Source organism: Pangasianodon hypophthalmus, chromosome 27 (assembly GCF_027358585.1).
Source record: "Pangasianodon hypophthalmus isolate fPanHyp1 chromosome 27, fPanHyp1.pri, whole genome shotgun sequence".
NCBI lineage: Eukaryota > Metazoa > Chordata > Actinopteri > Siluriformes > Pangasiidae > Pangasianodon > Pangasianodon hypophthalmus.
This window is the reverse complement of record NC_069736.1, coordinates 19,229,191-19,254,190: the sequence shown is the minus strand read 5'-3', so window position 1 is coordinate 19,254,190 and position 25,000 is coordinate 19,229,191. Positions and strand designations below refer to the sequence as shown.

Here is a 25,000-nt window from a genome sequence, read left to right as displayed (position 1 = left end):
GATTACCTGTGATTACCTGAGATTACCTGAGATTATCTGAGATTACTCTAGATTACCTGAGATTATCTGAGATTACCTGAGATTACCTGAGATTATCTGAGATTATCTGAGATTACCTGAGATTACCTGCGGCCGTGTTCCTGTGCTGAATCACAGCCGTGCTGGTATTCGGTATAATCGTGCTCTTGTTTGTGTTTTATTGCTTAAATTAGCTCCAGTTGTGTGAAAGTGAACCTCGTGTTTCAGTCACAGGAGTCTGAGGCGCTAAACACTGAGTGCAGGAGTAGAGGTGCAGTAACAGGAGGCTCGGTAGCGCCCTCTGGTGCACGCTGTTATAGTGCAGCACACTGATCACTGAAATTAAATAAATATTCTGTAGAGAGACGTGGCTCAGTGTGGGGTTTACTTCCTGCAGTTCAGTCCTCTGCTGACATCTGGTGGAACAGATTAGATAGCGGGTTAAACCCTCCAGTCTCACCACAGGCCTTCGGATATTAACCTTTTCACCCACAGGATCTGGTATTAAAGCCCTCACTGTGGAGCAGAAGGTCTCCGGTTCGACCCTGAGCTCCCCGTGTCCATGTGGGTTTCCTCCAGGTTCTCCAGTTTCCTCCCACCTCCCAAAAACATGCTGATAGGTGGACTGACTACTCTACATTACCCATAGGGGTGTGTGTGTGTGTGTGTGTGTGTGTGTGTGTGTGTGTGTGTGTGTGTGTGTGTGCGCATGCATGGTGTTCCTGGGATAGACTCCGGATCCACCTCGGCCCTGACCAGGATAAAGCTTTACTGAAGGTGACGCTTCCTACAGAAAAGGTCAAATTACTCAACCTGTATTTCTGACACACGACCAGCAGGAGACTCCTCTGAGGAGAAAGGTGGAGGTTCCTCATCCTGCTGACTCACTCATCTTTAAAACCGTGCAGAAAAAAAGGTAAAAATTTAACTTTAAACCTCTTAAACTACACACTACTCTTATTAATCATACTAATGCAGTGAGAAACACTTTTATTTTACTGCTTTTTAAAACTTAATAAAGTTCTTCACACACCTTTTGTTTCTACAATATTAATCCTTTTGTAGCTGGCTATGTTTATTTAAGTATCCTTCAACCTTCCCAAGTTCTCCCACACCACCCCATTGCTGCGCTCCCTCCACTGGCTTCCTGTAGCTGCTGCATCAGATTTAAAACACTGATGCTCGCCTATCAGTATTTATTGATAGCACTTCTGTAAGTCGCTGTGGATAAGGGCGTCTGCCAAATGCCGTAAATGTGAATGTAAATGTAAGTATCCGTTATCTCTAAACTGTCCGATCACCAAAACGACTCCTCGGATGTGTGAAGCGAGTCCCAGTGCTTCCCTCAAAGAGCCGCCTCAGAGCCGATTCAAACAAATGATTCAAAGAGCCGATTTAAAGAGTCAGTTCAAGGAACCAACTCACTTGCGAACAACGGATCACTCTTTTTCTCACTTCTTCTTCTTCTTCTTCTTCTTACCCCAGAAGACAGAGCTAGTTGGCTAAAAGTCATTAAAAGTTTACAAATTAGTTGGCTAGTTTTATCTCCAGCTGCAGTGGAGGGATTGAAGTGCGCTATAAAGCATTATAATGACAGAATTAGGGAGCGTTCCCCTGCGAGTGGGTGACTTCATTTATCCACACTGAGCTTAATGGAATTCTGAGCATCTGTGAAGATTTTTTGGAAAATGTTGACATGATTTGGAGGTAGGTTAAGGAAAAAAAGCAAGGCCTCAAAACAGGAGAAAGCTCAGAGAATGTGTGTGTGTGTGTGTGTGTGTGAGACTTTAGTCAGGATAGTGAGGCAAGTTTACTGTGTAGAAGAAGAAGGAAGTCTTTATTTGTCACATACATTACAGTACAGTGAGATTCTTTCATTCTCATTTCCCTGATTGTGAGGAAGTTGGGGTCAGAGGTCGTGATGGAACTGAGAGGGTTAAGGGTCATGCTCAAGGTCCAGACAGAGGCAGTGTGGTGGTGTTGGGGTTCAAACCTCAGTCTGTCTAATGGATAGAGAGTCAGACTTGCAACCCGAAGGTGAACCTGAAGGTTGTGGGTTCGAGTCTCAGGTCCAGCAGGGATTGTAGGTGGGGGAGTGAATGACCAGCGCTCTCTCCCACCCTCAATACCACCACTGAGGTGAGACCCTTCAGCAAGGCACCGAACCCCCACCTGCTCCCCGGGCGCCGCAGCAAAAAAGGCTGCCCACTGCTCCGGGTGTGTGTGTGTGTGTGTGTGTGTGTGTGTGTTCACTACTGTGTGTGTGCACTTCGATGGGTTAAATGCAGAGCACAAATTCTGAGTATGGGTCACCGTACTTGGCCACAAGTCACTTCACTTCACTTCTGATCATTCGAGATCCACGCAGAACTCAGAAAGTTCCATCCTGAGTTCAGATCTAAACACGTTCCTCTGCTCAGAAAGACAAGGACGACCAGCGCAAGGTCAGATACGATAAGAAGCTAAAATATAAAAGATAAAGATAAAATGTACCTTTATTGATCCCCTGTAGGGGGAATTAGGTATATATTTATATTTATATTTATATTTTCTTAAACACTGTGAGTCTCTGAAGTTGATAAACATGTAACTCCCCCATTTTCTTCCTAATTTGATCTTGGCCAGTTCCCTACACACCCATGAGCCAGCTCTCACTGCAGGGAATTTATGTGACAAATCTAAATAAATTGAAGCTACTGAAAGCTACAAAAGTCTAATTTTATCAAGTAGAAAATGATGGAAAGGGAAATGTGTTTACAGTCGGCTGTGTGCCGCCATGTTGCTGTGATATCAGGTGTGTTTACATCAGAGAACTCGGGCAACATCCGCCCTGCTGCACGAGCGTCCCGCTGCATTTACTGAAGGGAATCTTCCAGTTCCTGCTCTGCTGTTTTCTCAACCTAATATACTAAATTAATTAAATCATGAAAACAGCATGCTTAGGGGCTTAGGGGAAGTGTGTGTGTGTGTGTGTGTGTGTTGAAATCTTGTAGCCTCTCCTGAAGCAACTTCTTCAGATAAAGAGGAAGTGTGGGCTTGATTAAGTTTAAATGTTTTGTTTTGTACACCTCCTGTAATAAAGGTGGTATTTTATGATGAATAGTCTGTTGTTATTATGAAGTTATTATGAAGTCCAGTCTGCTGAGTGTATTGAAAGATACGAGTCAACGATAATGATATGTAATTACACCTCGTTATCTTTCTCTGTAGGTTCACTTCATCTGGTCACTACTGTAGAAACAGGAAATGAATCTATAAATCACATGAAAGTCCACTGCATCCACACACACACACACACACACACACACACACATACACACACACACACATTCATGGCTGACATGCAGCGTGAATTATCAGTCAGGTGGTTTAAGCTGTAGTGAGAATAATAACCAGCCTCAGGACTCTAATGCAGTTAAGAATAAATGAAGAATTTACAGTGATTTAAAAAATAGAGTATTAGAGTATTATTAAAGTTAGAGTAATGTTTTGAATTGATGTTGTAATTGCACCATTACATGTTTCTTAACATCTTACTGGATTTTGATGTGGCGCAATAAAAATATTGATGAAACAATAATCTTAAGAAAACTGTGAGTTCATTTATAGCCTGCTGATCCTAGAAGCCTGAGATTTACACCGTCAGCTAAAAGGCTCCTCTCACGATGGAGTTAGAAATTGCATCAGTTTTTACATCAGTGTGAAAATATATTAAAAAAATTCTCTGATATCAAACTTTAATGTTAAAGGGTAAAGTCTGAATTAAAAAACAAGACCGGAATAAAAGCGTGCTGGAAAGAACCCAGCTGAACTGGCAGATCAGAGCGCTGTGAGAACGTCACACACCTGACTGAACTTTCTGAAGAGCGCATTCCTCAGCAGGGAAGGAGAAAAACAGCCAAATAGAACAGCTTTATTTTTATTTGATTTGATTACATTTTATTTTGTTATGTTATAGTGCATCTTCCTGTACTGTACATTCAGTATCACTTCCAGTTTCCTGTAACCATTCTTTCTAATTTAAAACTCTGACCTCTCTGTTTTCTCTCAGACTCTCAGACACTTCTCTCCTCTTTATTCTCCTGTTTGCTGTAAGTTCTGCTGTGTCGGTATCACACACACTCTCAGTACATGCACGTATGAAGGCAGGCAGGTATGTGAGCGGATACGCTGGACGCCCCTGGCTCCTGTGTTGCATTAATATAATCCTGCAATGCTGTGTGAGGTCTAGTGATTACATTAATCCATGCACATGGAAGTTAAATTTACCTGGAGCATTTCAGGAACGTTTCTTATAAAGTGAAAGTTCTGCGTATGAGGGAAGTAAGGCACAGTTGTACAAAACTGGAAAAATGAAAGCATGTCTTAAAGACAGAATATGTTTGTGTAAGGGTTTTTTTTTTTTTTTCAAACAGTAGTGACAATCATAAAAAAGTACAAAGTACAAAACACACTTAAAGTTGCCAGTAATAATCTTTAACTCCTGGGTTCTTGTTGAGTCAGTTATCATACACAATGTAATTTATCTTAAATGGTGTAAGTCATAAGCTCCGCCCCCTTCTGTCCTCACATTAGACAGGAGAAAGAGGTTTATAAAGAGGAGCAGACTGCACGAGCTGCTTCACTTCTCCCAGCGGTGGACTTCTCTGCACAGGAATGAAATCAGGTTCCATTTCTTTTTACTTTATTTATATATAATGCGATTCCAGTGTTTTTCTTATCCTACCTCACGTCACTATTAAATACTGAGCAATGTTTCATGTTTGAATTGAACAGAATAAGCTGAATAATGGGTGCCCAGGTTTCAGTCAAGAATCAGACTCCTTATACCTGGCACTTTGCCACCCAGGACAGAGGGGTAAGAACTTTTGATTATTTATGCAATTCTATATTCCTGCTTCATATTTCTTTTGTCCTAGTTAGCATGTCCTCTGATTAGCCGGATAATAACAGCTCACAACAATCTCAGTCTGGTCTTTATGTTATTTTATTCACTGTTTTTTTTTTTGGGATGGAAACTGATGTATAATTCTGCTCCCCAGTATACACGCGTCGATGCTGGCTGCACGACGTCCTATCAGGAGGCCAGGTTAATCCATCGCTACATCTACATCAGATATGAAAATCACACATGGGATAGTTTTAGATATGAGTTTAACACTCATAAAGGCGACACCTCGTTTATCTTAAGGGAAACCTACGACCGTTCTCAGATTCAGCTGCACTGCACCTCCGAGGGCGGCACTCATTACTGTTCCAACTACGGTAAGTCAATTCTGCACTACACTCTACAGCCAAAAGTATGTGCACCCCTGACCATCACACCCATATGTGCTTGTTGAACATCTCAGTCCAGATTTATTCCCCTTTGCTGTTATAATAAAATCTATCTACTCTGCATCTCTAATGCTGCAATCTTCTCCGTCAGAGAACTAACTAATATACACTTTCACAAATAAAGCTATTACTAAAGACGGAGGAAGCATGACTACGCCTCCTAAAAAAATCACTTTCATCATTTATTCTCAGTCAGTAGCTTCCTACATCACAAATCAATGATATCAGTGACACAACACCAAATTAAAGGACAGTGTTGGTATAGAACTATATATACACACACATATATATATATATATATATATATATATATATATATATATATATATATATATATATAGAGTACTGTGCAAAGGCACCATATTTTTTTTTAGTACAAAGTTTATTATATATTTTTATGACTGTTACATTATTGATTCAGTACAAAAACATTTTAGATTCCAAACATTAGATTCCAAACACATTTTTGTGTTTTCCGGCACAAAATGAAATGTTCCAGAAAAATGTTTGTATGTCAGTAAAGAAAGCAGCAGATTCCATAAGAGACACTTTTCAGATAAAAACATAATGAAGGCTGCTGGGTTTCGCTGCAGAAATAAGAAGCGAGTCGACAGTCAAAGTCTCCAGAAGAACTGTGGCTGCTTCTGCAAGATGCTCAGTAACACTTCCAGCTCATTTCCTTATAAAACTGCACACACTGCACCTCAGATACTGATTTATTTTTAAAACAAAGAGTCTTCACACCAAATACTGGCTTTGTTTCGTTTATTACTGTTTACTGCTCTTTATAGTATTTTTTTTATTTGTAGAAACATTTAATTTCATTATTTTTGAAGGCGTCTTTACTCTACAGCATTTCTTTACACGTGCCTAAGACTTTTGCACAGAACTGTATTCATGTATCTGCACACACACAGATATATAGCCTTATGCTTAGATATATAAGTTTGGAGAAGTTTTCTGCTATATATCATTTTTAACTATGAATATAAAAAAATGTTTGTAAGCAGTATGATGCATGCAATACGATGCAGTGGATACATACAGTGGATAAAAATGCAGATGTGCAAATAGCAATAATGTGCAAATAACAGTCTGATATAGTAATAGTAATAGCAATAATGACAGATAATGCAGTAAAGTGCAAGAACTTCAATTCAATTCAGTTCCCCTTCAGGAACTCGAGCTGCGTCAAAACGCTATGGGAACGCCTTCAGCGTGACCGCGCTCTGAATCACATGTGTAATCAGTCCAATGGATGGGCGAGACGTCGTTGCGCTCGTGGGGCTCGCAGATGGATCTGGCGGAGGGAATGGAGACATACGAGTCCCTTTCTCCTTCCTCACCCTCCAGATCCACTGTCTGCTCTCTGGGTTCGGAAGCCCGCTCTGCGGTTTCTCCCCCCCGGGGAGCAGGCCCGGTGCTCCGTCTGTCTTCCTCCGAGGAGGTTGACGTGGAGGGCGCCGACTCTGATTTGCCGCAGTGTCCTCGATATGAGGAGCTGCTGGAGGTGGTTTCGCGGGCCGTTGCTAAACTAAGCATTGACTGGCCCGCTTAAACGCGGGTTGAACCGCAGGGGTCGAAGCTAGGTGAGCGCTTCCTGCGCAGTAAACCGCCACCTCCATGCCAGAGCCTGCCTTTTTTCCCCGACCTCCACACCGAGGTGTCGAGGTCATGGAGGAGGCCTTTTTCGGCTCGTTTATTCAGTCCCGCCTCCTCTTACTTTGCTAACGTGGCAGGGCTGGACCATACTGGCTACAGGGCGATGCCCAGGGTTGAACAGACGCTAGCTAGCTATCTGTCCCCTGGTGCGGCATCGTCCCTGAAGGCTCCGGCGCTGCCCACCAAGCCGCTGCGGACCACCTCAGCGCTGGTGGGCAAGGCGTACACGGCAGCGGGTCAGGCTGGTGCGTGTCTGCACACCATGGCGGTGTTACAGGCATACCAGGCTGACCTGCTCAAGGAGCTGGATGAGCACAGGGAGATGCCATCTGAGCTCGTGACAGAGCTCAGGCGGGCAGTGGACGCCCTGCTGGCGCCTTCTGGTCTGTTCGGTGGCGCTGTTAGCTCCATCGTCGACAGGTACCAGCAGGCTCGTACGCAGGCGGCAGCATTCCAGCGGTTTCTCCCTCGCCTCTCTCTGGCTCGTGGGGCTGCTGGGCGGGGGCAGCCCCCTCTGTGTACTGCCTCCTCTCACAGGGAGGTGTACACCTCATTATACGGTGCCCGTCTTGCCTCAGTGCCCTTGGGAGGTCGATCTGCCAACCCTGCCACCTATGGTGCTTCAGGGCGCAGCGGTCTCCGGCGAGCGTTTCTCCCAGTTCTCGCCCGGTAACGTAGCGGGTCTGGGAGGCTGTTTGGCAGCATGGAAACTTCTGCCAAATGTGTCTCAATGGGTCATGCGTACTGTAGAGAGAGGCTACCGAATTCAGTTCGGCTCTCCTCCGCCTCGCTTTCCACCAGAGTTCTTCCCACTCTGGTGGGTCCCGAGCAGGCTCTGGTAATGGAACAGGAAGTACACACTCTCCTGAGGAAGGAGGCCATCGAGGTGGTCCCTCCTCGCTTCAGAGAGTCCGGGCTCTACAACCGGTACTTCATTGTTCCCAAGAAGGGTGGAGGGCTGCGTCCCATTTTGGACTTGCGGCAGTTGAACCTCTCAGTCGCACGACTGAAGTTCAGGATGCTCACGGTAACACAGGTCGTGTCTCAGATCAGCTCCGAGGACTGGTTTGTCACGATCGACCTAAGAGATGCATATTTCCATATCTCCATCCTTCCTCAACACAGGAAGTTCCTGAGGTTCGCTTTTGGGGGCGAAGCTTACCAATATCGGGTTCTTCCGTTCGGCCTAGCACTCTCACCCCGCACCTTCACGAAGTGTGTGGATGCTGCTCTGGCTCCTATGCGACTCCGGGGCATCCGCATACTGAATTATATCGACGACTGGTTGATATTAGCTCGATCGGAGCAGATGGCGGTTCGGGATCGAGATGTCGTTCTTGCCCATATGAAAGAGCTGGGGTTAAGACTAAATGCCAAGAAAAGTGTGCTTTCTCCAGTACAGAGAATCACTTATCTGGGCGCGGTGTGGGATTCGACCACGATGCAGGCACGCCTGTCTCCTGCTCGGATCGAGTCGATCCTCACAGCAGTCGCGAGAGTGAGAGAAGGCCGGTCACTCACTGTGAAGCAGTTTCAGAGACTGCTGGGTCTGATGGCAGCTGCGTCCAACGTAATACCTTTTGGCCTGCTGTACATGAGATCCCTACAGTGGTGGCTCAAGACCAGGGGGTTCTCCCTGAGGGGAAACCCGCTCCGCATGATCAAGGCCACGCGGCGGTGCCTACGTGCCTTAGACATGTGGAGGGAACCTGGGTTCTTGTCTCAGGGCCCGGTGCTGGGAGCTCCTGGTCGCCGCGTAACGCTAGCGACGGAAGCATCTCTCACCGGATAGGGAGCGGTCACTGCCCGTGGTCTGTGGAGCGGCCGCCATCTCACTTGCCACATCAACTGCCTGGAGATGCTGGCCGTGTTTCTAGCACTGAAACACTTTCTCCCGGACCTAAGAGGTCGCCACGTGTTGGTGCGCACCGACAACACGGCAGTGGTCTCTTATATCAACCACCAGGGAGGTCCGCGCTCGCGCCCCTTTTACAGGCTGGCGCTCCAGATCCTTGTGTGGTCCCAGGGGAAACTCCTCTCGCTGAGAGCAGTTTATATCCCTGGCCGTCTCAATATGGGAGCAGACGCCCTGTCGAGGCAGGGGCCGATGCCTGGGGAATGGAGGCTCCACCCCGAGGTGGTGGAGCAGATATGGCGTATGTTCGGCCGAGCTCAGGTGGATCTGTTTGCGACTCAGGAGACGTTGCACTGTCCCCTCTGGTTCTCTCTGACTTATCCAGCTCCCCTAGTAGTGGATGCTATGGTACAGACGTGGCCGAGGCCGCGTCTGTACGCCTTTCTGGAGAGAGTACGAGATCTGGAGAGAGTGCGCCGGGACGGGGTCCGCTTGCTGCTAGTAGCCCCGTTCTGGCCGGGCCGAGTATGGTTCTCGGACCTGATGTCCCTTCTCGACGGCTCTCCATGGGAGATTCCCGTCAGGCGGGACCTCCTCTCACAGGCGGGGGGCGACATCCTTCACCCCCGCCCGGAGTTGTGGAAGCTGTGGGCGTGGCCTCTGAGGGGGCACAACTCAGAGCTTCCGGTCTCTCAGCCGAGGTTGTTGAGACCATCCTCCAGTCCAGAGCTCCCTCAACGAGGAAACTGTACACCCTGAAGTGGAAACTTTTCACTTCCTGGTGCGGAGACCGCCGGCTCGACCCTGTTCACTGCCCAGTTGGTACAGTGCTGGAGTTCCTGCAGGCCTGTCTCTCCTCAGGGCTGACCCACTCCACCCTGAAGGTCTATGTGGCGGTTATTGCGGCCTGCCACGCCCCCCTCGGTGGTCAGTCAGTGGGCAGGCACCCCCTGGTTACACGTTTCCTCCGCGGTGCGCTGAGGCTCAGACCTCCAGTGCGATCTCGGGTCCCTCCTTGGGACCTGGCCGTGGTTTTAGAGGCTCTCTGTCAACCCCCCTTCCAGCCCATAGAGGAGATTTCGGACCGTCTTTTGACGTTGAATACTGCCTTTCTCTTGGTGATTTTCTCTCTTAGGAGAGTGGGGGATCATCAGGCCCTCTCTGTGGCCCCCTCTTACTTAGACTTTGCGCCCGGTCTGGCCAAAGCGATCTTGTACCCCCGAGCGGGTACGTACCGAAAGTTCCCTCCTCGGCACCACGGCCGGTCGTGCTGCAGGCCTTCTGTCCTCCTCCCTTTCGGGAGCCCGACCATCGGAAGCTTAACTGTACGTGTCCAGTGCGAGCACTGGATGCATACGTCCACAGAGCTGCCCTGTGGAGGAGGGCGGACCAATTGTTTGTATGCTTTGGTCCCCCGAAGAGGGGTCTTCCTGCTACCAAGCAGACCCTCAGCCGGTGGATTGTGGAGGCCATTTCCCTGGCTTATGAGTCCTCTGGTCTCCCCTCACCCTTGGGGTCAAGGCTCTCTCTACCCGAGGTGTGGCGGCCTCGAAGGCCTTTCTGGCAGGTGTGTCCATGCAGGACATCTGCAACGCGGCGGGTTGGTCCACGCCCGTGATGTTTGCCAGGTTCTACGGCCTGGATATGCGAGCCACTCCCGGCTCTTCTGTTCTTTTACCTTGAGCTGTGCCTTTTCCACACTAGGCAGGGATTTGTAAGTCTGGCGGCATGGGCACACTCGTTCCCATAGCGTTTCGATGTAGCTCGAGTTCCTGAAGGGGAACGTCTCCAGGTTACGCATGTAACCATGGTTCCCAGAGGGAACGAGACGCTGCGTCTCAGTGCCACACTTCCAGCATCCCTGCCGCGCTTGCCTCATTTCTCAGGAGCTAGCGCGGCGTTTGCCGCTCGGGCTTTTATGCTTCCGGGTCGCTACGTCACCCCGCCCGTGACGTCTCGCCCATCCATTGGACTGATTACACATGTGATTCAGAGCGCGGTCACGCTGAAGGCGTTCCCATAGCGTTTCGACGCAGCGTCTCGTTCCCTCGGGGAACTGAGGCTCAGACCTCCAGTGCGTAACCTGGAGACGTAACCTGGAGACGTTTTATTTCATCTGTATAGCACTTTTAACAGTGGACATTGTCACAAAGCAGCTTTACAAAAATAAATACATTCAAATGAAATTAAATCAAAATAAATTGTAAGTGTGTGAATTTATCTCTAATGAGCAGACAGTGGTGAAAAACTGCCTGAGATGATATGAGGCAGAAACGTTGAGAGGAAGCAGACTCAAAAGGAAACCCATCCTCATCTGGGTGATAACGGAACTGAGTACTACCTCAGTGATAACACCTCTCACTCTCCACAAGCAACGCTGTTGATAAATGTCTGAAATGTTGGGTGACTGTGTTCCAGTGATGATGTCTTTAAACAGGAAAAATTGAAGAAGATGAAAAACGGAGACAGCAAGAGGAGGAGAGAAGACGCTTGGAACGTTTGGAACGTGAGCGAAGGATCCAACAGGAGCTGGAGAGAAGGAGTGAGTCGTCCATATATATATATATAATGAATCTAATCCTTTTCTCCCAGTGTTTAACATAAATATCTATTTGGATCCTTAACATATATGTAAAACTTTCCAGGTTCGATTTCCAACACGGCACTGTCTCTGTAGGTCTCTGCTGCAGCCAGTTCTGAGTAACAGCTTTTTGTCTGCTACCTGTAATATCTTTAATAAACAGCCACCTCCACCTGGCACTCATTCCTATATATGTCCAAGATAAAGAGCGAGACACAAGCTACGTTTGTTAATAACAAAATCAATAACTGTTTCGACTTCCAGAATGGATGTTTAACTGCCCAAAAGATATGAAAATATTAATAATGCGCTGTTGTTTTAAGGACTCTGTTTAGATGGCTGTCAGTTTAGGGGAAATGAACAATCTCACACAGTTACTGTTTGTTTCTCCCTCTTACATCCAGCATTCTGTTATTTCTGTTACTTACTTATTCACACAAGAGGAGATGCAAACCTAATTTTATTGCATTTAAGGTTTCTGTTCTCTATTCTACAGTCTAGAACAGTGCACTTTGCAGTCTCCATTAAAGGTATAGCACCTCTGTGTGTTGCAGCACCTCTGACAGGTAAAGATACAGGAGAGATAAAGAGATAAAGCCTTCCCAATCCAGTCTTAAAGAATACAGACTAATGTACAGCTGTGACAGCACGTGGCTAGTGTTATCTGTAAGTTGTTTCTAATCCTGTGGTATCTGATGATTAGGTTAGTTTAGGGTCAACTTTTTTTGTCTTTGTCAGAGTACGAGTACAGAAACAACAAAATGCAGTTCGCATCCAACCAGTAGTGCAAATAGCAAGTAAGTTAAAATGAGGTAACAAGGTTATGGAGCAACAAGTTAACATGTTCAGGTAAAGCTAAACAATATGATGCATATGTGCATAAAATGCAGATGTGCAAATAGCAATAATGTGCAAATAACAGTCTGATATAGTAATAGTAACAGCAATAATGACAGATAATGCAGTAAAGTGCAAGCACTTCAATTCAATTCAGTTTTATTTGATCTGTATAGCACTTTTAACAGTGGACATTGTTACAAAGCAGCTTTACAAAAATAAATACATTCAAATGAAATTAAATCAAAATAAATTGTAAGTGTGTGAATTTATCTCTAATGAGCAGACGGTGGTGAAAAACTGCCTGAGATGATATGAGGCAGAAACGTTGCGAGGAAGCAGACGCAAAAGGAAACCCATCCTCATCTGGGTGATAACGGAACTGAGTACTTGCAAATAATTGCAGAGAACAATTTTTAATGTTTCGTTATTAGGTGGAAGTTTGCAGTTAATGCTTAGAGGCTGAGTTCAGCATCAGAACAGCTGAAGGGAAAAAGCTGCTCATGAGTCTTTTTGGGTGAAAGTGCAGACTACTGTAGTGTTTTCCTGATGGGAGACGCACAAGCAGTCCATGGTGGGGGTCCTTGATAACACCTCTCGCTCTCCACACGCAACGCTGTTGATAAATGTCTGAAATGTTGGGTGACTGTGTTCCAGTGATGATGTCTTTAAACAGGAAAAATTGAAGAAGATGAAAAACGGAGACAGCAAGAGGAGGAGAGAAGACGCTTGGAACGTTTGGAACGTGAGCGAAGGATCCAACAGGAGCTGGACAGAGAGAGTGAGTTGTCCAGACTCAAGCTTTCTCAAGCAACTGAGCAGCTTCGTGAAAAACAGAGCTTCAGAGGTCATGAACAACATCATGAACGCACACAAGTTCTCCATCAGCAAATAGAAGACGACGCTGCTGCGATCGAGAGGGACGAGGTACGACTTTAATACGGATTTAGCTAAATTACAGCATTACTGCATGTGATAAAGTATCACTTTTGACTGAGAGCCATTTCTGTTTTGCACATTTATTATGTAGGTTTTTGATGTTGAAGAAAAATTCAAAGAACTTTTGTTAAAGTACCAAATCACAGAAGATAAAGAGGTACAGCAATACAAGATTTGGGGCAGGATTAAGACGCTCCAGAATGAACTTACAGTTCAATACTGTAGAGAAAACAACCTTTCCATATGGTCTCAGTTTACCTTTGATCACACTGTAGGATATAACGAACTGTCTCTTACTGAGAAGCTCACAGTTCTTGAGGCATCTCTACAGTTCATTCTGCACAGTAGCACTGAAGATGCTAAAGATGATGGAGATCAGCCGTTTGGCTGGGAGAAGAAGTATGACTTTCTCTTGGGTTTGGAGGAGCAGCTTCATGCCACAAATCCAACTTTGGCTGAACGCATTTTGTTAAATGTACTTGACACGATTTCAGAGCTGTCACCACAAAGTAGGGACATTTTGGGTCAAATATTATTCAACAGAATCTGGACACCAACAGAAATGATGCTCTTCATTTGCAAAAGTGCAGCTATCAAATGTGACAAACTCGATTCGGTTCTCCACATGGCACAAACCTACCACCTGGACTGCATCCTCGTTCTCTCTGCTCTTACGAATGAAAACCCTTTAATGTTTCTTCAAGAACAAATAAAAAACGACAAGGAAAAAGATGCAGACACAATTGTGAAGGAACTTCATGAAGCAAACTGCCCTGAGAAAGTCTTGGTCCTGTTGAAGGATGTGCTTAGATACATGGAGTTGGAACTCCCAAAATATCAATTGGTGGACCTTACCATGGAACAAATCGATGATTTGAAAAGGAAGATAAAATCTCTTGATCTTACAAACCCAGATATCAACGTTCTGAAAGATGTATTAATTGGAATGTCAATAGCAGTGCAAGACTCCTCAACAATCACCACAAAAGACAACACAGTGATTCAAGGCTATTTTCCAAGATGTACACAACTAGCATCATTGCTTTTGCTCCTCCTGGCACAGCTGACAGAAAATAAAGGATGTCTTCTTGAGATTGGCACCGGTGAAGGCAAGTCCTGTATCTTAGCCATGTTTGCTACAATTCTGGCCGTTCGTGGAACAAAAGTGGACATTGTGACCAGCTCTCCAGTTCTCGCCCGACGAGACCAAGAAGAGTGGAAAAAACTGTTTGAAATGTTTGGTGTCACCTCATCTGTAGTACCGCCACCTTTCTCAAGTGCCTATTCACCAGAGGAACAAGAGAAATGTCTTAAAGATGCTTACAGACAACAAATAGTATATGGCACAGTGGGAGTCTTTGCAGCAGACACACTTAAACAGGAATTCGAGAAGAGGACTACTCGCGATACAAGACAGTTTGAGCTTGTAATAGTGGATGAAGTGGACTATATGACCTTGGACAATGGAGTTCAAGTGACGTTCTTGTCCCATGAATCTAGCGGATTTAGGCATGTGGAGCAATTGCTTTCCAACATATGGGCCATGATATCTACTTGTCAACCAATTGAAATGCTTGAGACAGGTGAGATAAAATGGGCGACGAGGATACAGTACTTTCATAAAGCTGTAACAGCAGCCATTATGGGTCTGGAAACATCAGACAGCTTCTCAGCAAACGAGATCTTGTTGCCCGGAGTGACTTTGGGGTTCTACACCCAGGAGGATATTGAAATGATAAATCAAGCTGAGAGCAAGAAAGAGAAAGAAAGTGAAGGTGCTGAGGACGGAATGTCCAAAGCATTATCAGAAGTCATGAAGAAACTTGGAGTTTCACAACAGTACGATCTTCTGAGTATATTTGAGGAGGTCTTGGAGAACAGTGCAGTGTTTAAGTGCTATTCTTTGGAGAACAAGAAAGCCAAACGTTTTGAAGCTCGGGAAAAACAAGGTGACCTTAATGTTGAAATTCTACTGCTGGAAGGAGGACTGGCATGCGAAATCATGTCTGAGAAGTCACTCATCGATGCAACTGTAAGCACAATAAAGTCATCTATCAAGTACTCAGACAACCTCCAAACAGCCGAAGAATCCAACAACTTCAGTGTCATCCCTGTTTTCTTAAAAAGCTATGTTGAGAACCAGTTACCAGTTTTTGTCGAGAATGCACTAAAGGCTGTTGAGATGTCGCGGGGCCGAGAATACATGATCGACACCTCGCCGGCCGCTGAAAGGGAAGCTGCAAACAGTTGTGACATACAGGAGTATAATGCGATAATTCCAGTGGACTTCAAAGCGAGCGGTGTGCTGGAGAAAAACAAGAAGTGGGGTAATGGCCTTCAACAATTTTTGGAGTTCAAGCACCAGCTTGCGATTTCATCGATATCCAATGTGACAAACTACATGTCAAATTTCCATTACTTTAAGAGGTACCTCAGTGGGAGTGGTATATTTGGTGTTTCTGGTACATTAGGAGGTAAGGCAGATCAGGACTTTCTGGCAAGACATTATAAAACAAAGAGTTACACTGTACCTGCACACCGCCATAAAAGAGTGGTCGAGCTTCCAGTCGTCCAGGTGAAAGGTGGAAATCACCAATGGATCCAGACTATTTGTGAAACTTCATGGAAAGTAGCAGAGAGAGGACAAGTGGTCTTGGTAATTTGTGAAGATGTTAAAACGGCAGAAGAACTACATGAGAAAATACAAGATGGAGGCAGATTTAAGCCAGAACAGACTACTCTGTACACAATCAGCGAGAAGCACAACATTGAAAAAGAGAAATTCCGTGCAGGCAGAATCATCATTGCTACAAATCTCGGAGGACGGGGGACAGACATAAAGGTTGATGAAAGTGTGAATGAGTGTGGTGGTCTTTTCGTTCTTCTTACTCACTTTCCACACAACCGAAGAGTGGAGAAACAAATATTTGGTCGTACATCTCGAAAAGGCAATCCTGGGATGGTCCAGATGGTCGTGAACTGTGATCATCTCGCACCCGCTTACCAAGGTCAGTCTGTGGAAATCATGCGACAACTAAGAGAGGATTATGAAATTAAACGAATCCAAGACATGGAAAGTGATGAGCTGGTTGAAATAAACCTAAAGGAAAACCTGTTTTCCACATTTTGTACTTTGCTGAAGGACTTTGATGGGCATTACACAGAGCAAGAAAAACGGGACCCCATGCGATTGCAGCTCAATAATATTCCTGATTGCTTTACACATCATCAGCCTAAGTTTGATTATCAGCCTGCCATCAACGCTTTGAAAGAATCTTGGGCCTTGTGGTTGACCCTTCATGAGGAGCACATCAATAGGCATGATGACCTCAGTCAACTTCAAGCAGACCTTACCAGAACGATGAAGGAAACAAGTGGAAAGCTGCTGCAAGGAGAATGCGATAATTTCTATGATCATGTCAGACAGGCAATTGTTAGAACTGACCTACACTGCCGAAACAAATCTAGCAATGACTATGGAGCTAAATCCTATTGGCAAAAAGTTGCAAACTCTGACCCACACTACAAGGCTGTGGCACTGTATAACCAGGCGTACATCACCATCAACCTCGGCAAGGGGAATTATAAAGCAGAGGCTATGAACCTGCTGAAAGACGCAAAGAAATCCATTGACGTCTACGTCTCAGAAGTCTCAAACACAATGATCTCATGTAACTTATCAGTCACTGGTAACAAAGATCAGAGCACAAACAGCAACAACTTTCAGAGTCAAATGGAGGCCAGAATGAACATCTTTAAGTCTTGGATGACGTACATTGATAACGCATTGATTAAACTTAAAGAGCTGGAGAAAAACAACAATGACGCCATTACAGAGGACTGTTCAGTCTACGCGCTTTCTGAAGAAAAGAATTTCATCGTCACAAATGAGCTGAGATCGTTATACGACTACGGCCTGGGTGTTGTTTTTGAGGTGAAACAGAAGCCCAAGTTTTGCATTGATGCTTTGATATGTTTCATACTCGGGGTGGTACAGGTGCTCGCCGGCATTCTTGTTTGTGCGCTGACACTTGGAACAGCCAGCCAGTTTGGAATGGGCCTGATTTCAGAAGGAGTGTCTGACATGATCAATGGAATAGAGGGGATGATAAAGGGCACATTCGATTGGGTGTCATGGGCAATATCTAAGAGTATCAGCATCGGGCTTGCTTTGCTAACGGCTGGGTTTAGCGTTATCAAGAAAGCAGTTACCTCAGTGTTTAAAGTGACAAAAAGTCTCCTCAATGGTACAAAGTCTTTCTCTGCTGTTGCCTCTGACTTCATCAAATCAGGAAAGGCAATGTTTACTTCAGTCAAAGGAAGCGTTCAGTCTGGTTTATCATCCCTCGGTAAGGAATCTTTTAAGTCTGCAATGAAGAACATGACATCTTCTACAGCGCTCAGACAGAGCTTCAAATATGCGACTAAATACGCAGCTCAGGAAATCGGGAAAAAGTCTGTGCTCAGTGCCATGAACTACGCAATCGATGCAGTGCTTCAGGAAGTCTTTAAGAAGATTTTACTAACAGCTTTTGAGAATGTCGTTACTTCATCAGTGAAGCAGAGCAGTAAACTGGATCAGACTCTTGTCGAGTTCATCAGCTCAGGTGTTCCGAAAGCTGCATTGAAAAAAGAAAATTTCAAGATTGACCAGAAATATGAGAAGCAAATAAAAAAAACAGTCGATCTGCTCTGTGAAGAGATAATTCCTCAAATCATACTGGACTGTACCACAGCAAAGGAGGTTATCAGCAAACTCTCTGAGGTGTGTGAAGCAGCAACAGATCTTATGAATAAAGCGAAACTGTCAGGTGTGCTTGAAACTGCAAAGCTTGCTCTGAAAGTAGCCGATTACACAACAAAATTCGTTCAAATATTGGGTGCCGTACCAACAAAGGAGATAATAGACCAGAAATTTGTTCCTGGATTACTGAAGAGCATCAGTGAGCTTCAGAAAGACATGACAAAATATGACCAAGATGGACGACACAATTTATATGATGTGCAACGCCTTAAAGGAGAACTTCTACAGATCGTCGCTCAAAAGGTTTCTGAGCAATTCATCAAATCCTGTTCTGAACATATAACTTCTTTAATGACCAGAACATTTAAGAGTCAGCTGACCAATGCTGCTGGAAAGGCGGTAGACCGCATCATGCACAGACATAAAACTCAGAGTTTCTTTGATGACCAGAGGCAAAAGCACAACAAGAAATCTGCGAGCCACAAGGAAGTGGACCAGCTGTCAGATGAGGACAAAACAAAGCTAATGCAGTATACAGAAGATATGAGCAAAGCCGATCATCCCGCTACAGCCCTCGATGTGTACGTGCTCACAAAAAGTAACCTGCTCGATGGAAAAGGAATTCAACTCACTGTCGTTGATGAAAATGGAAAACAGCTCACTGAGGAACGTTACCCAGGAACCAACAAATCAGCAGGTGATATAAAACTGAAGTTAACCAAATCTGCAAAAGCCCTGCATCCATCACAGTAAGACTCATAGCTTAGAGCATTATACAGCTCACTTATAGAAATTTCAGTGTTAATGCATATGAACATTGTGTACTGAACTTAAGTCACTTTTAATTTTAAAAACAGAGCTGGTGCACAGCAGTACAGCGGCCAGTTCGACATTGTACAGGATGATGGCAGGATAATCAGCGTCGACTCGGATCATCAGAATGCTCTTTACCATGCAGTAGCACAAGCAACTGGCAGCAAGACAGAAGACCCAAAGAAAGAAGCTTTGATGCTACGTGAGAAAGTGAAAAATGAGGTGAGCACACTTAATTTCTGGCTCTGATTCCTTCATGGGCAGCGTGTGCACATCCTGCGTGCAAAAGCCAGATTCTGGCTGTCGATCTGCTCAGATTTACTGATGCACTGAAATCACTGGCTGTTTCTCAGAGAGAGAGATAGACTGATAGATAGATAGATAGATAGATAGATCACTTTATTCATTCACAAAGAATTCATTATTACTAGAGAAGTTTATCACCAAGTTCCTTTTAGGAAAATACACAGGAGTGGAGAAGGCGGGTTATTCGCCGACCAGGCTCACGTCTCCTCCTGACGAAATATGGAACAAAATCAGTTTGTAAGGAATAAAACACTCACAGGGGGTGCTGTTATAGGAAAATAATCAATAACTAGGTGGTGTGATGAAGCAGAGTTATTGTTACCACCCCAAAGTTGATTATTTTCCTATAACAGCACGTCCCCAAGGTTTTTATTCCTCTTACACCATGGCAATTTACCAATCGCAGTTTTTATTTATTAAAAACAATAACGCATCATACCTTTTAAAGAAATTAGTTGCTGTTGTCACTTACGTTATAGCAGCTATAAACAGTCGTCCCTCATCAGCCTCTCTTTATTCTCTCTCTTCAAGTTAATAAGAGAAAAATGCAGCTTGTTACTCATGTTACTGAGAAACCACAAAGAAACGTAAACTCCTCTGTCCTGTTACAAAGCGCTGACACTGGAGACTCCTTCCATAAATGATACACAACACTATGTTATCACAATAAATTACTGCTCTTCGTTCTTGCTGGTGATTCAGCAGTTGATATGGATATATGATATATGAGATATATGTATAATTAGTGTTTTTGTGGCTTGTGGAAGCATTTAAACACACGAGATTGCTATAACGCTATAGCAGAAATGTCTGTTTCTTTCCTGACCAATCAGTGTACAGTGTTACTCAGCCACCTGCACATGTGATGAGTGATGATCAGGACTGTGTTTAATCTCACACTCTTCCTTTCTCATTAGATCCAGACAAACCTTGAATCGTACGTGCCCATGCTTAATCTCCAGAGAGGATACGACTTCTCTCAGAAAAACCCCAAGAAATACGCCATAACTAGAGGAAGTAAACAGGAGACAGACGCTGCGCTGCAGGAATACTTACAGAGTGTTAATTTCATCAGAAGTGAGGAATGTATCCTCATCAAAATGTACCATCTCGGATTTGTTGGTGAAAATAAAAGGTGAAGTATCTGAACGCTGAGTACAGAGATCCACGATAGAGGAGAGGATTAAACTGATACACCAATAAATAATTATAATTTAAGTATTCAAAAATAGTTTAGATGTCCAGGGATGTCATGTGTCCATTTATCTGATTCTGTACAGCTACAGGAGAAGAGCTCGAGGTAGAGCAAACACCCTCTGAGCTCTGAATTAGTTTAAAAAAGCAGATTTCATGCTAATTTCATTTATTTCATTAATTCTCTCTCTCTGCAGTGTTCTAAGTGCTTGCAAGTCCAGTAAGAACACCACTGGGACACTTAACACAAGCCATATTCCACCGAAGGACTCCATCAGACAAGCTCAGATGTTCCTGGAAAACTCAAACTCAGTGAACGAGATTAAAAATAAAAACCCGGAGTTTTATAAACTGATCAGCAGCATAAAGACAGACAATAATGGACAGAACCTGATTGCCATGGAGGTTCTGGGACAAGATCACAGACGAGCTTTAACTACGGGCCCAAGCACCCGCTCACAGATGGCCAGGTAACAGTCACACTCGGTGTGTTAACAGTTACGGATGAAATCCTCATGCAAGGCACTTATACAGAATTCCAATGAACACTACAGGAATTTTATAGTAGTTTTAAAGATTGGACCTTTTAGGTAGAACGTTATAAATGTTAAGCAGTAGATTATTCACTTCATAAAAACAGAAAGGAAAAGATTACATTTTCTGCTTTTAACATTAAAATTTTTTTGTTGCAGGAAACTTCTAGCAGACACCATGATCAGTGGAGACGTAGAGCTTCTGCTGAAACGCTGCATGATTCTGCATCACCCGCTCACCTCGCTGAAGCTCAGAGACGCTCTAGGTAAGAAACTCGAGGTGTTAATCCTGCAAAACACACACACAGTTTTCCTCCAGCAGACGCAGGAATTTATCAGGGTGTTTACTGTAGACACGATAATGCAGAGTTACTGAACGTTACACCACGCTGCTGTTGATTAATTTAATAAATAACGCTGTTAATTAAATACAACACAAAACATTAAAAACAACACAAGACATTAAATACAAAACATTAAATACAAAACATTAAATACAACACAATACATTAAATACAAAACATTAAATACAACACATTAAATACAACACATTAAATACAAAACATTAAATACAAAACATTAAATACTACACAAAACAATAAATACAACACAAGACATTAAATACAAAACATTAAATACAACACATTAAATACAACACATTAAATACAAAACATTAAATACAAAACAATAAATACAACACACAACACCACATATCTGATGGTCTAAGAGTAGAAGAGCCGTTGTGTTGCTGCACTTGATAATATGTTTTTGTGTAATTCCAGGTGAAAGCATTCCGTCTCAGGGTCACGTTTTGTCTGATGACGGTATCCGAGGCTACTACAAAGCAGGCTACAGAAACCTGGTGTCGAAGTACAGCCGCATGGGAATCCTGGATCAGAACCAGCGTGAGCGTCTGGCCGAGTGGGTGACTCAGGACCAGCACGAGGACACGAACACCGAGGAGTACCGCCAGGTTCTGCAGGCATTACAGTGAAAAGCAGAAGGAGAACATGTCTGGTGTTAGTATAAATATGATGATGATGATGATAATGATGATGATGATGATGATGAAGATGATGATGGCTATAGTAAGTAGGAAATGATTGATCTCTGCCACTGAAATCGTGTTCACTGCAAAAAATATCGCATTTTAGCAAGTAAAGAGATTTTGTTCTATTAGTAGATAATTTTGATAATGTTAAGCAGTTATTTCTAGAAAGGAGCAATAGAATAAGAGCATTTCAAAATCGAAATCAGTATCAGTTTTGTGAAAAAATTACAATATTGCAGTTTAATTTTTTCGTGATTTTGTTGTAGTTACATCAGCACGCATAATAATAATGTTCTGATGTGTGTGTTTGGGGTTTAAATGTGTGGAGGGTAAAAATATTACAGAGTTTTCTTCAGTAGCTCGTAGGCTGATGCACTCATTAAAGCTTCGTAGTGTAGAGCAGGAACGACATTTCAAACTTCTCTGTGATTAAAAGGTAAAATACGATTAAAAGCTCTGATTAAAAGGTAAAATCCACACTGTGAAATCATTTTACTTAAAACCGGGTGTTGAGTTTATAATCATTAAGTGTTATTGATATGTTATAATGTTATAATCATTAAGGGTGTTGAGTTTATAATCATTCTTTCCTAATCAGTGAAATGAGGAGATTTTGCGTGTTACACACGCGTACTGTAAAACGGTTTGTTATTAATCTGCATGATGCTGGACTTATAGCTGTAACTGATCTCACTTTATGAACATTTTGCCATTAAAATTTTACTAGTTTATTTTTGTGCCTGTTTTATTTCTTAAAAATGAGATGGAAAAATGAGACAAACCGTCTGGACCAATCAAACGGCTGGATAGGTTTGGACACACCCACTCATTATCATATGAGCAGCGAGGAAAATAGGAAAGAGAGAAATGACTAAACATTGTGGATTTGATCACATAGACAGAGTAAGAAGGCATTTTTACAATTTTTGATTTTTATTATTAAGAATCATTCTATAATCAGTGTTTGTATCCGGTTATAAATTTAATTTATTAGATAGCTAATTAAATTGGTTTGTATTTTTAGCAATCCAGTATTGCTGTAGTTTACAGCCCAGTGACTGTGTGTACAGTGTACTGTATGAGTGGAAACCACGGTGCCAGTTATTCCCATCGTGTGGTTTTGGGTTGAAATGGGACTCGCCATCTCGTGAACACTGGAGCCAGAGTCTGCGCAGTAGATGCGGCCGGGTGGACAGCAGATCCGAAGACCCGCCTCTCGCCCACAGTGTTGCCAACTTAGAGAATTTTCAGACCCATTTTAAAGACTTTAATTCAACTCACTCCACTCACCATCACTGTGTGACTCCTGACTGTGTGTTGGGCTTGTGACCAATCACTGATCACCATTATTCCCAAGAACCAATCACTGATCACCATTATTCCCAACGACCAATCACTGATCACCATTATTCCCAGTGACCAATCACTGATCACCATTATTCCCAGTGACCAATCACAGATCACAATTATTTCCAATTGACCAATCATTGATCAACATTATTCCCAACGACCAATCACTGAGCATGTTAATATTACAGAGTTTTCAATCACTGAGCAGCATTATTCCCAGTGACCAATCACTGAGCAGCATTATTCCCAGTGACCAATCACTGAGCACCATTATTCCCAGTGACCAATCACTGAGCAGCATTATTCCCAGTGACCAATCACTGAGCACCATTATTCCCACGATACACACCATTATATAAATATTTATTTGTGCAATAAACTGTATTAATTGTTCTGCGCGCCTTGAGTTCAAATAAAACATTAATTTTTGTCTTATTAAATCTCAGTGTAAAGCTGCAGTGTTAATTATGTGTTAGTGTAATATAGTATAAGATGTATATATAAAAATATAAACTAAATGTGTTAAATATAACTAAACTTCGTGGGCGGGCCTTCCATACCGGAAGTGAAGCTGAGGCAGAAACCGGAAACCGGAAACCGGCAGAGTAAACAGTGCGCCGCGGCTCGCTAACGGTGCTGAGCACACAGGCATGTTCACTCAGACTTTCTGCAGAATTTTCTTTAATAGCTGCAGTTATATCCCATAAACAGTAGTATAACGGAAATCGGTGAGGTTTTTGTGCACAAGTTTTTCTGCTAGAAACGCCATTTAATGATTAGAAGTGGCTAAGCGGGCGGCTCGGAGAGCTCTTCCCTGAGTAAGTGCTCCTTTCCTGGGGAGGACTGTAAACTCGAGCCCGGGGATTCAGTCACGGCCTAGTGTAAACACAGCTCAGGCAAAGAGGTGAGGAGGTTTTTACACAGGATTGTGTCTCCATTCACATAGAAACTTTATTTAATTTAATAATTAACATTCATTCGTATTTTTTACTGTTGTTGAAGCAGAATTATAATTTAATCTCGTCCTGAGACACAGAGCACTATACAGATTACAGAATATAGAATTGACAAAGTGAAATATAAATATAAATATAACAGCCTTAGTGAAATGTAAAACATTACTGAGAGCTCAGTGTAACGCAAAATACACAACACACTGACTGAAGATGCGGTACATTGTTAGTGGTGGATTCATCTGTTTGCTGATTGGTTGATTGCTCTGTTTGCTGATTGGTTGATTGCTCTGTTTGCTGATTGGTTGATTGCTCTGTTTGCTGATTGGTTGATTGTTGTCCAGGATGTCGGACTCGGACAGTGAGGAGGATCAGGACCGTCCCTTCCACCTGACCGGCTTCCTGTTCGGAAACATCAACGAGGATGGACAGCTGGAGGACGACAGCGTTCTGGACACGGTGAGAAAAGAGGGACGAGAAGGAACAAATATTAATAACCCATCACTGTAAAATAGGAAATCAGAGAGAGAGAGAGAGAGAGAGAGAGAGAGGAAGTGAGGGATGGAAAATAAAAGAGAGAGAATAAAATGAGTAATATGTCATAATACAAGTTCATTGCCCTCTTTCTCTCTGTCCTTCTTTCTACCTCTCTCTTTCTCTCTGTCTGTCTCTTAGGAGAGTAAGAAGCACTTGGCAGGTCTGGGCTCTCTTGGTCTGAGCGCGCTCATTACTGAGATCACCGCCACTGAGGAGGACACCGAGCAGAGCACTGACGCAGACGGTCAGGGAGAGAGAGAGTGTGTGTGTGTGTGTGTGTGTGTTTGAGT

At 43.7% G+C, this 25,000-nt stretch overlaps 2 protein-coding genes across 2 annotated transcripts in view; both read left to right on the top strand.

Annotated features, from left to right (window-relative positions):
• Positions 1 to 4,602: 4,602 nt before the first annotated feature.
• LOC113528924 (uncharacterized) lies at positions 4,603 to 22,601 on the top strand. The gene is made up of 11 exons (XM_034302447.2): positions 4,603 to 4,684; positions 4,795 to 4,876; positions 5,061 to 5,283; positions 11,310 to 11,414; positions 12,967 to 13,217; positions 13,321 to 18,722; positions 18,831 to 19,008; positions 20,010 to 20,227; positions 20,484 to 20,756; positions 20,979 to 21,085; positions 21,602 to 22,601. Exons 2-11 carry the CDS (start codon positions 4,808 to 4,810, stop codon positions 21,811 to 21,813), a joined length of 7,038 nt encoding a protein of 2,345 aa, XP_034158338.2. The 5' UTR covers positions 4,603 to 4,684; positions 4,795 to 4,807; the 3' UTR covers positions 21,814 to 22,601.
• A 1,214-nt stretch (positions 22,602 to 23,815) lies between these two features.
• taf1 (TAF1 RNA polymerase II, TATA box binding protein (TBP)-associated factor) overlaps positions 23,816 to 25,000 on the top strand; it is a 30,283-nt gene continuing 29,098 nt past the window's right edge. Inside the window, 3 exon segments of the mRNA XM_053230395.1 lie at positions 23,816 to 24,124; positions 24,518 to 24,632; positions 24,849 to 24,954. Coding sequence (XP_053086370.1) covers positions 24,519 to 24,632; positions 24,849 to 24,954 — 220 coding nt within the window. The 5' untranslated portion in view covers positions 23,816 to 24,124; position 24,518.